Consider the following 12,583-nt stretch of genomic DNA (forward strand, 5'->3'; position numbering starts at 1 on the left):
GGTTACTATCTGTCAAGTTAAATCGCTCAGGAGAGATTGTAAAAATGTCCCATGTGCAAGAATCCTTAATTTAGGCTTTATGAGATAACACAGGACAGCTATCTTTACATGATTACCAAGGATTTGTTTGCACTTATTAAACTGGTTTAAAGCTTTTTTTTTTTTTTTTTGGCCATGCTTCTCTTTAAGTACACTTAATTTTGCTCTCATGTGACCCAGAATCAGCTGACGGCACAGAGCAGCTCCAGGCTCTAGAGCAGTGATTCTCCACCAGGATTCCTCCAGAGGTTGTTAGGGGTTCCTTCAGCATTGGGCCATTTCTGCCTTTCGGATAAGTTCCCACTGACACCATTGATCTCTTTAGCCATATGTAAGGAGGTAATTCTTCCCAATGACCCCAAGTGTAAGGACCATTCTTCCCACTGACAATCACACTAATGTATCATGTGTTGTTGAGTTCTAATTTTTAGCAGGGGTTCCCCGAGACTGGAGAACTATTTCAAGGGTTCCTCTGTGTTGAAAAGGTTGAGAAAGGCTGCTCTAGAGGGATCCGGACCATATTAGGATCCATCCAGATGTCTGTTCAGCATGTCATTGAGGCCGCACTAGTGCTTTAAGTGCTGTTAGTTTTAGTGCTGTTTAAGCTGCGCTTTTCGGCCACTAGCAGGGTGCTTTTAATCTCAAAGAAGGGGTTAAAACGCCCATGTTGAGGCACTTTTGAGTGCTTTTCAGGTGCTTTGGAAGCGCTGCCCATTCATTTCCATGGTCAAGGACGTATTGGGAGTGCTAAATACAGCGGTCCTACACCGCGCCAAAGATTCTGCTTGCAGGACTTTTCCTAATGTCCCAAAAGCGCGTCGATCCAGTGTGAAAAGTCGCATTAAAATGTATGGGAAACGGTTTTCAGGCGCTTTAGATGTGCTATCTCTATCGCTAAAATGCCTGAACCACCTCGGTGTGAAAGGGGTATGAGAGTCGGCTGCTCCTGCCCACCCTCCAGCCTGGCACTTCAGTGCTAGGTGGCAGAGCAGAGATTGGACCAAGAACTGTGAGTGATCATCGGTCATGTGATCACTTAGTTCTCAGCCTTAGAACCAGTAGGGGGGAGCTAGCAGCATTGAATCCATGCTTCAGCACAGAGGTGAGTATAGATGCTAGTTTTTTAACAGCACCAAACAGATTTTTTTTTTCAGCGGTATATTTAAATTCAAATAAGGGAAGTGCAGTGCATAGATGTGGTGGCAGCGTTTTTTTTATTTATTAATTTTTTTTATTTTTTAACCTGGTGACCCTGCCATTCTCTGTCCTAGGCTGATAACACTCACTCTGTGGAGAAGCAGCGTTGTCACCCTAGGGCAGTGACGGTGAACCTTGGCACCCCAGATGTTTTGGAACTACATTTAGTTCCAAAACATCTGGGGTGCCAAGGTTCGCCATCACTGCCCTAGGGTGTAAAATGTGTTGGGACAACCGAATGCCTCCTTTCAGTTCCTTCTCATAACATGGGGAGAGGTGCTCTGTAGTTTACAAAAGAGAACTGCAAGGAATGCTAACAAAAGTGCAGTACAGGCAGAGAATACAGGAAGTTATTAGCTTATAACATTTCTGGCAAGGATCTATGATTTTGCATTTATAGAATGGATAAAAAAAAAAACTTCCAATGGTAAATTAAACCGACCAAAAGGGTGCAAAGATCATTGTTGGGGTTTACATACCCTTTAACCACGTGCAGACAGGCAGCCTGCACAGACAAAGCTATGTACCCATAGGACTCTGCCTACTTCCTGGTATAGGGCATGTGCAAACCCCCCCCCAGCCGCCACCCACTGTGATTGAACTCAGCGGGAGTCTGTCAGCAAGTCCCAGCCATTGATTCACAATTGAATGTACAACCATAGCCCAGAGCTCAGTGTTGACAATCGACACAGAGCTCTGTACACGGGGAATGATCTTTTTCTCATCTCTGCAAAGTGAGGATGAGGAACTTAGAGCTCTATTATTAAAAGCTGTACACTTTACACATAGTTGGGCACACATTTAAAAGAGAAGTATGGTTTCCCCCCCCCCCCCCCCCCCCATGATTCTTACTTACCTTGGTGGATGCAGAATAGGTCCGATGCTGCATCTGTCCCCCACCTTCTCTTCACTGAGAACTGAGCGATTGAACACCACTGATGGCTCAGTTCTCTCAGCTCTGCCCCCTCCTTCGCTTACTCACTGGAGCACTGAGGAGGGACGGGGAGAGCAGCCGTCTCAGGCTCTCAGAAGCTCGCTATCGAGATGACGCTAGAGTTGCCACCTCATCCCTTTAAACCCAAACGCATATGAATTACGCAGGTTCTGAGGCTAATTTAATGCAGATGAGTCACCAAGTGAGTTTAAGTACCACCTTAATCAGCCACAGAATCTGTGTAATTAATGTGTTCGGGTTTAAAGGGATGAGGTGGCAACTCTAGATGACGCGGTGCCTGGACTGATGGCAGTGACATCAGCGGAGAGCAGACTTCAGACCGCTCTCTGCTGAAAACGGGTCACAGGAGTGCAAAATGAATTGCACTCCTGTGACCCATAGGATAAGCCCAACCTAACGAGCTCAGGCTGGACTTCTCCTTTAATCACTTGCTCGCCCTATGTTAACCCCATTCTAGTCATCAGTACAGTGACAGTGTGTAGTGTTATCACTGTATTAGTGTCACTGGTGATGTCAGTGGCAGTTAGTTCCCCCCGGCGACAGTCAGTGTTAGATTGTCCACCACACTAACGCAGTCCCATTTTAAGTAGCTGATCACCGCCATTAGTAATAAAAAAAAAAAAAAAATATTCCAGTATATACACCATAGTTTGTAGACACTATACCTTTTTAACACTAACCATTTAATATAGACTTATTGGGTTTTTGTGTTGTCTTTCAAAGACCTGTAGCAGTATGCGTTTTTTCCAAAATGTATGAAAAAATTTGATTATTTTTCTATTTTATTTATTTTTATTATTGGCAATGTTTTATAGCTGAAAGTAACAAATATCATTTTTTTTTTTTTTTTTTTTTGTGGGGGGTTCCAAATGTTCTGACCATATTTTCGTCGTATTGCAAAAAATAAAAAAACTCAGTGGTAATCAAATACCACCAAAAGTAAGCTCTATTTGTGTGAAAAAGTTACATCAATTTTGTTTGTTTACAGTGTTGCATGACCATGCAATTACCAGTTAAAGTAGAGCAGTGCTAAATGGCAAAAAAATGGCCTGTTCACAAAGGGGGTGAAGTGGTTAATGGTTAGTGCAGAATTGCTGGGCATTGGATTCTGGATATCACAGCGTTAATGTGGAAATGATTCTATTTTAGGAGGCACCAAGTAAAGAATTCCTTCTCTTGTTGTCCGTGTTTTTATTTCTTCCTGATACTAAATCGCCTTGTCAGGTTGTGCTGGAGAAGACTTCAGTGCCCGCAGCAGCAGGAAGATAAAAGGAGCTTTGTTGTAAAGGGCATGAGCGTACCTTCCTTTGTCACATCTGGGATATGTTGGCCAGTATTTAATTAGTGCTGGTAGTGTAGCTCCAATAGCAGTTGCAGAGAGGCAGATACATATAAAGTGGTGGTGTGCCCTCCTATATACTGTACATGTATTGTAGTTGTCCTTTCCTCCCCTCTCTGCATACCCTCCAGGCTGGAAATGTTGTCTATGTAGTAGTATGTCATATTAGCACTGATTACATTTGCAGTGTTTGTTCTCTTTCAGCACCACACACAGGCAGTGGTGGATATATATGAGAAACTTCCAGTCCCTTTTGGCTTGGTCCGATTCGGAGTAGCACCAGATCACCCCGAAGTGAAGGTGAGTGGACACTTGGTAATCTGCAGTATGTGTGAAAAGGTGGATGGTAAAGAACAGATGTGACTATATATACATGGGTGGTCAATGTGAAATTATTTTGCTTACAAAGGTAAAGTGAATCTAAACTCAAAAATGTAATCGATTGCAGCTTACAAGTCCTTGGATATGGTGACTGCATTTGTTTTCTTTTTTCCCCTGGTAATCCTGAAAATAACGTACTTCCTGTCTCCTATGTCTCTGCTTTTTTTTTTTTTTCCCTCTAAACTTATGGAGAGCGCCATGGTGAACACGCAGGCTGGACTTGTCCACATTTGTCCATATCCATTACATGGTGGATTGATCGAACTAGTAATTTATACAAGCGAGATGAGGTTCTTTGTGCTTTCTTTTCGACAACGCTGCATTTCTTGCAAGATCGGCAGATATATGTTCTGTACTTGCTGAAAATGTTCTTGGCCTAAAACCAATGCAGTCTTAACCCCAACCCCCGCCACCACCACCTCTCGGCCCTCTAAGAGCTTCTAAATGACAGGAGGCGGGCATTCGGACCATGTGACCACTGTGATTGGCTGTCAAAGTGGTCACATGCTCGAAAAGCTCACGATCACAAATATGCATCAGGAGCTTTCCGGTCCTTGCCAGTGCAAACAGAGCCTCATGTGTGACCTCTCTGCGCTAAAAAAGCCCTGAGACGCATCTGGGCATGGTCAGAACCTGGGCAGGGTATAAACCTCATTCTTGCCTAGGTGAGCAATGAGAAGGCACTGCTTCGCAGCACGAAAAATGTGAGAGGGGAAGGGGGAGGAGGCAGGACAAAGCTAAGTTTAAAACAGACCTTCACCCTAAATTAAATTTACAAGACTGAGGTCATTGTGATTGCAGATTGTTTTAGATGTGCCCTTTGAAGGGGCATGTTCCTCTATACTCTGTGTATTGATGCAGAGAGAGGCGTTGACACAATCTTGCGGGAGATTCCATGCAGTATCAAGGTCTGCACAGTATGAAAGAAGATCCTAAGACGGAGGACTTGTCATATACCCAGCATGAGAACCTTAAATATTAAAACTTCTTTACTTCACCTCTCCTGATACACGGACAAAGCCCTGACCTTCAACCTGCCTCCTGAGAAGACCAAGCCTTGACTATACAGAAAGCTTTCACAACTAAACTGCGAGATCTTGAAAAATCTTGTAAAATCTCTGGAAGAGCTTTGTTTTTTGATTCCATGGCTTCTCCCAGCCACTTCACTGTTCAGGAAATCGGATTCCCTTGTTGATATACTGGGTGGTCCCTGTAAGGCCCCATTCACACCTGAGCGTTTTGTAGCTTGAAGCCTGAAGCTACAAAACGCTAGAGGGGAATTATTCTCAATGGAGATGGTTCACATCTCCACTCCATGTTGCCTGAAGCCGAACGCCTGAAGCTCAAACAAGTTCCGGACCCTTTTTTTGTCGCTCGAATTGAGCAGATTTGGGCATTTTTCTTCTTTTAACATTGGTGACCTTTTGCCCTGCACAAAATTGTGGCAAAACGCTGTAAAAAACACAGCGAAATCGTGGTAAAAACGCAGTAAATTTGCGCGATTTTCTGCTTGAAAACGCTACGCTCAGGTGTGAATGCAGCCTAAGGGTGCACAATCTCTGATTGGCTCAAACGGCCCAACATCCAAGTGCTTTGTGTCAAAGACCAGGCTCCACGCTCTCCTGTCTTGGTGTACTCTACCAAGTTTGTGGGTGCTATTTGGGCTTTTTGGCATCAAACAACTGTTATCCAGCTGTGTAATGCTGCCACCTGGTCTCCTGTTCACTTGTTTCCTAACTTCTACCAGGTGGATGTTTGACTTATCTGATGTTGGCTTTGAGTGTAAAGTCCTTCAGTTAGCTCTGTGATTTGCAGGCAGTCCCCAGTTCTGGTGTGTGTGTGTGTGTGTGTGTGTGTGTGTGTGTGTGTGTGTGTGTGTGTGTGTGTGTGTGTGTTTTTTCTTCGGCCTGTAAGCATTTTATGTTTCATCCACCCCTCAGTTGGACTTAACTTGAAGTCTTAAATCTAAGGGTTAGATCTGAAATGAGGGGAAGCTCTGCTGATTTTATCATCCAGTCACGTGCAAGCTAAAAATCCTGGATTTTTTTTTCCTTGCATGTCCCCCTTGGATCTACAGCGACTTTACTTCCAAGTGCACTTGCAGTGCAAAGTGGATTTTCCTTTAGTAAATAACCCCCTATGTGTGTCTATGGATGCATACAACCCAGCATGGGAGTGAGCGGTACTTCTGCCCCCATAGCAGGTGTTTGCTATGGGGGCAGACACTGAAGAGAAGGCGCTAAGAACATCGGCAGGGGACCACAGAAGAGGAAGATCAGAGTAGCTCTGGGCAAAACCATTACACAGAGCAGGTAAGTATAATATCCTCGTTGCATAGTAGAGCTGCACAATTAATCGTCAAGAATAGTTATCACAATCTTGACTAAAGTGTTTCACAATTCTGTCTATGCAAAGAATTCTCTCTGCTCTTCTGAAGCCACAGCCCTCAAAAGAAAGGAAGAGAAAAACCAGGCAGTCTGCCAAGAATCACAACATTCTTTATCAGTTGAACTTAAGTATAAACATTGTAACAATTTGTCAATGGAATAGACTGTGTAAGTGAAAAATGCTTAACCATTTAAACGCTAAACCCTTTTCTGGCATTTGCTGGTTTCAAGTCGTTTTTTTTTTTAGTAGACCCTAGAGAATAAAATTGTGGTTGTTGCAATATTTTATGTCACACTGTATTTGCGCAGCGGTCTTTCAAATGCAACATTTTTTTAAATTACTTTAATGAATTAAAAAAAAAAAAAACTGCAAAGTTAGCCCATTTTCTTTTCTTTTTTTTTTTTTTTTTTTGTATAATGTGAAAGATTTTACATCGCGAGAATCATGATCTTTTTATTCTAAGCAAAAAAAGTGATTCTCATTTTGGCCAGAATCGTGCAGCTCTATTATATAGAGTACTTTTCAGAATTAATATTTAGAGTCATTATTTCACTCTTTAGCTTTAAAATGTATATACATGTTTTCGGATAGAGTGGGGAATAGTGTTTTTCTGTCTTCTGTAGACACAGCAGGAAGCAAGAATATCTCTCCAAAGGGTGGGGATATCCCCTTCTAACCATTATCCACCAGAAGCAGGTTTCCCCATTAGAAGATTTTCCCTCACCTCCTGTTCCTGTGACAACTTGGACATTTTTTGATTTGCAATCACTTTCTGTAACAGAAACAATGGTCACCAGTACCAATAGTGAGTTTTCCAAATGGAGACAGACGGCAATAAAACTCTTGACGGGGCTTCCTAATTTTGACATTTTATCATAAACTCAAAAAGGGTTTGACTTTACGTACACTTTAATCTCATCTTTGTTGTGCTTTTCACATTTTACAAACTTGCTGTTCCATACATTTTCTATTGTATCACACTTCGGGAATTGTAAATTGGCTGCTAGTGGTGTTGAAGATTTAATCCTGGCAAGATCTTGGCTACACTACCTTATTTTCAGTAGGTTCTCTGACTCCATATCTTGCATTGAGAAGGAGCAGTAAAGCACTCAGAGCTTTGGTATATATTAAGCCAGGGGTGCCCAACCGGTGTTCCGAGGATGTTCACAGAAAGTGGTGATTCACGCAGAAAGTGAAGGAAGGCCGTTTTTATGAAAATCAGTTTGGGCATCAAAGCAATGGGTATGATATCCGAGTTTTGCAGAGTTTGGGCATATATGAGCAATGGTTTTGCAATGGTTATTAGGCTGCTTTCAGTGCCTTGAAAAAGTATCTATACCCCTTGAAATCTTCCACATTTTGTTGTGTTACAACCAAAAGCGTGTTTTATTGGGATTTTATGTAATCGAACAAAACAAAGTGGCACATAATCGTAAAAAATGTTGAAAAACATTTATCATTTTCCTTCCACTATTCCACAACTAAATATCTGAAAAGTGTGGCATGCATTTGTATTCAGCTCCCTTTAGGCTGAGTTCACACTGGTGCGACACAACACTCATCCTACTTTGGATCCAACTTTGCCCTGCGACTTGAAATCAGAGTTGCTTCCGTCTTCAGTGAACAGGAATCTGACTTGGATCCCCACCAATACCAGGCACTGTTTTGGTATGAATGTTAAGGAGGAACGCCACACCAAATTTTAAATAAAAAACCGGCATGGGTTCCCCCTCCAAGAGCATACCAAGTCATTTGGTCTCCCCAAAACGGTGTGGGGGTCCCCCAAATTCCATACCAGACCCTTTTCCGCGCACACAGGCTGGTCAGGGAGGGGGGTGGGGATGAGTGTGCACCCTCCCGAACCATACCAGTCTTGTAGTACAGCAGGGATGCTGGGTCGGCAGGCTGCAGGAAGGTGCTTTAAGGTCAGGCAGGAACACTGGCAGAGTGAGACAGGCCGCGTCAACACTAGCAGGCAGAGCAGGTACCAAACTGAAGCAGGAGGGTGGTCGAAGTGCAGGCCAGGCCGGTAACAAGCGGGCAGCGATCAAAACAGAGGAAGAGGCATTAGAGTAGTCGGGACAGGCCGGGGTCGGAGGCAGGCAGCAAACAGACATCAGGAACAGTCCGGGTAGACAGAAATCAAGTCAACAAGTAGCAAATAGCAAAGGTCTCGGGAAACCCTGTAGACTGGACAGCAAGAATGCAGTGACAGACTCCCTTAATACTCTTGGCGCCAAGTGCAGTCACACCGCGCACCCGTTCGCACCATCGCGCACATAGGGTGGGGGGCTGGGATCAGGGGCCCCCTTATTAAAGGGGACTCCCGGATTCCTATAAGCCCCCGCTCACAGACTCCGACATCCAACGGCCAGGGTTGTCAGGAAGAGGCCCTTGTCCTCATCAACATGGGGACAAGGTGCTTTGGGGTGGGGGGCCACAGGGCGCCCCAAAGCATCCACCTGGTACGGTTCGGGAGGGGGGGTGCTTGCTCGTCCCCACCCCCTTTCCTGACCGGCCGGGCTGCGTGCTTGGATAAGGGTCTGGATTTTGTGGGGGGGGGCCCCACACTGTTTTTTCGGTGTAGGTGGTTGCGATCCAACTTTGATCCGACTTCAATGAGATTCAATGGGCTGAAGTAGGATCAGAGTTGGACCAAAGTAGTGCAGGGAGCTTTTTTAAAGTCGGACCAACTTGTGTCGGACCAGTTAAGACGGCTCCCATAGGGAAACATTGATTTGCACATGTCATGGGACATGCGCTCCCAATGTCAGAGCGTTTGTCGCACCAGTGTGAATCCGGCCTTACTCTGATACCCCTAACTAAAATCTAGTGGAAACAATTGCCGTCAGAAATCACCTAATTGGTAAATAAAATCCACCTGTGTGTAATTTAAAGCGGGATTCCACCCTAAAGTGGAACCTCCGCTGATCGGATCCCTCCCCCCCTCCGGTGTCACAATTGACACCTTTCAGGGGGGAGGGGGGTGGAGATACCTGTCAAAGACAGGCATTTACACCCACTTCCGGGCATAGACTCCCGTGGGAGTCTACGCCATTTCCTGCCCTGCCGCGCTGTCTGCTGGGACACACACGGGTCCCAGTGACAGCGCGGAGATTTCCTATTGCGCGGCTCGTGCATGCGCAGTATGGAACCGGGAAGTGAAGCCGCTTCACTTCCTGATTCCCTCACCTAGAATGGTGGCGACAGCAGCCGAGAGCCGAGCGATCGATCGGCCTCGGCTGCCGGCATCGCTGGAACCCGGGACAGGTGAGTGTCCATTTATTAAAAGTCAGCAGCTGTAGTATTTATAGCTGCTGGCTTTTAATATTTTTTTTTTTTTTGGTGGAATCCCTATTTAATCTCAGTATAAATACAGTTGTGTGATGCTTTCAGAGGTTTGTTGGAGAACCTTAGGCTGGCCATACATGTTTAACTTTCTTGTACAATTTTCCTTTTAGTGCAAGGGCCTGCCTAATTGGATACAATTGAAAGTTGTTTAGGTTTGACCTCATATTATAAGTTTTTTTGGTAAATCTAAAGGAAAATTGTACAAGATAATTAAACATGTATGGCCAGCCTTCCTGAACAAACGGCATCATGAAGGCCAAGGAACTTTATGCACTGTTCAATCCATCATCAGAAAATGGAAAGCGCATAACACAACTGTAAACCTACCAAGACATGGCCGTCCACCTAAACTGACAGGCCAGGCAAGGAGAGCATTAATCAGAAGCAGCCAAGACATCCATGGTAACTCTGGAGGAGCTGCAGAGATCCACAGCTCAGGTAGGAGAATCTGTCCACAGGACAACTATCAGTCATGCACTACACAAATCTGGCCTTTATGGAAGAATGGCAAGAAGAAAGCCATTATTGAAAGAAAGCCATAAGAAGTCCCGTTTGTAGTTTGCGAGAAGCCACGTGGGGGACACAGCATAAACAGTATGTGGAAGAAGGTGCTCTGATCAAAATTGAACTTTTTGGTGTGGTGGAAAACTAACACTGCATATCACACTGAACACACAATCCCCACCGTGAAACATGGTGATGGCAGCATGTTGTGGGGATGCTTTTCTTAAGCAGTGACAGGGAAGCTATTCAGAGTTGATGGGAAGATGGATGGATCCAAATACAGGGCAATCTTAGAAGAAAACCCGTTAGAGTCTGCAAAAGACTCGAGATGGGCGGAGGTTCACCTTCCAGCAGGACAATGACACTAAACACGCTGCCAGTGCTACAATGGAATGGTTTGAATCAAAGCACATTCATGTGTTCAACTGGCCTAGTCAAAGTCCAGACCTAAATCCAATTGAGAATCTGGCAAGATTTGAATATTACAGTTCAGATGCTCTCCATCCAATCTGACAGAGCTTGAGCTATTTTGCAAGAAAAAATGTCACTCTCTAGATGTGTAAAGCTGGTAGAGACATCCCAAAAAAGACTTGTAGCTGTAATTGCAGTGAAAGGTGGTTCTACAAAGTATTGACTCGGGGGCTGAATACAAATGCACGCCACACGTTTCACATATTTATTTGTAAAACACTTTTATCATTTTCCTTCCACTTCACAATTATGTGCCACTTTGTATTGATCTATGCGTGCATTCGGAGGACTCTGTCCGCTGGCCACCTACGATCACGGTACAGAGAAGCAGAATGGGGATCTGTAAACAAACCGGAATCCTGTTCTGACAGGGGACAACATAAAGATCTGCTGTTCCTTGTCATCAGGAACAGCGATCTTTGTGTTGTCCCAGTGAGCCCATCCCCCACAGAACACACCCAGGAAAAAACCTTGATTGCCCCCTAGTGTTAACCTCTTCCCTGCCAGTTTCATTTATACATTGATCAGTGCCTTTTTTTTTTTTTTTAAGCACTGAACACTAATGATGTCACTGGTCCCCAAAAAGGGTCACTTGGGATCAGATTTGTCCGAAGCAATGTCCCATTCCCACAAAAAAGAAAAACACAGATCACCGCCATTACCAGTAAAAACATGAAAAAAAAAAGTCTTTTAGACCCCTTTCACACCACACCGCCCTTTGCGTCGGCGGTAAAACGCCGCTATTTTTGGTGGCGTTTTACCGCCAGATTTGCGGCGCATTTAGGCCACTAGCAATAGCGGCGTTTTGCTGGCGGCATTACAGTGCTGCCCCATTGATTTCAATGGGGAGCAGCGGTGGAGGAGCGGTAAACACACCGCTCCTTCACCGCTCCAAAGAAGCTGCTGGCAGGACTTTTTTCTGACGTCCTGCCAGCGCACCGCTGTAGTGTGAAAGCCCTCAGGCTTTCACACTACACATAATGGTGCAGCTTCTTTAGGGCGGATTGCAGGCGCTATTTCTAACGCTATAGCGCCTGCAAAACGCCCTGGTGTGAAAGGGGTGTAAATCTATTCGCTATTTTGTAGACACCATAACTTTTGCGCAAGCCAATTAATATATGCTTATTGTAATTTTTGTTTTTTTACCGAAATATGTAGATGAATACATTGCCTAAACTGATGAAATAAATTTGTATATTTGTTTTGTTTTTTGTTTTTTTTATGTATGATGAAATGCCACCAAAAGAAAGCTCTATTTGTGGGGGAAAAAAGGACATAAATTTTGTTTGGGTACAGCTTCGCATGAATGCACAATTGTCAGTTAAATCGACGCAGTGCCGTATCGCAAAAAAATGGCCTGGTCATTAAAGGGATATATAAAGATGTATATAAAAATGTATTTAATTTTTTTTACAAATCACGCATTCATGCTTTCTAAAAGATGAACACACCTTGATACAGTTCTGTACCGCAGACTCTCCTCTTTTGCATGTACTGTATATTTAAATAACTGAAAACTCTCCATTCTCTTTAATCTCAATGAAGGAAATGTAGCATTGTGTATCTCACCTTGATCTAATCTGATATTCATGGTATCCTGCCAGCAGTTCAAGGGGTTTAAAGCAGATGAAAGGCTGTGTGTGAGAGATAAGAAAGAGGAGCCCTTGAATGTCTGTGTAGATAGGGTGGCCTTGCAGATAACAGACAGACCTTTCACAAGGACTTCTGTACAGAGTTCAAGTCACTCACCATAACATAGCAGATGTAAAGAGATTTCTAGCTGTGTCACTCTTCTGTGGATATGGATTTATGTGTTGTAGATGGTAAAGAACAAATCCAGGAAACAAGTAAAAAGGTCAGCAACCTGCTATTTCTAAATAGGAAACATTGCAACTGGGAGAAAGCTAGCAAGCCCATTTTATCTGAGTTTTCCTAAGCCCAGTTCTTCTAGATCTAGG

The 12,583-nt window shown here is 44.1% G+C and overlaps 1 protein-coding gene across 2 annotated transcripts in view; it reads left to right on the forward strand.

The window, feature by feature from the left end:
• FDXR (ferredoxin reductase) overlaps positions 1-12,583 on the forward strand; it is a 137,103-nt gene that overhangs the window by 19,817 nt on the left and 104,703 nt on the right. For both annotated transcript variants that reach the window (XM_077459634.1, XM_077459633.1), the window contains exon 3: positions 3,735-3,830. In XM_077459634.1, coding sequence (XP_077315760.1) covers positions 3,735-3,830 — 96 coding nt within the window. The remainder of the gene's footprint in view (positions 1-3,734; positions 3,831-12,583) is intronic.

The sequence above is a fragment of the Lithobates pipiens genome, unplaced genomic scaffold (assembly GCF_037356315.1).
Source record: "Lithobates pipiens isolate NorthernLeopardFrog02 unplaced genomic scaffold, aLitPip1_a1.2 Scaffold_28, whole genome shotgun sequence".
In the NCBI taxonomy this organism is placed as follows: domain Eukaryota; kingdom Metazoa; phylum Chordata; class Amphibia; order Anura; family Ranidae; genus Lithobates; species Lithobates pipiens.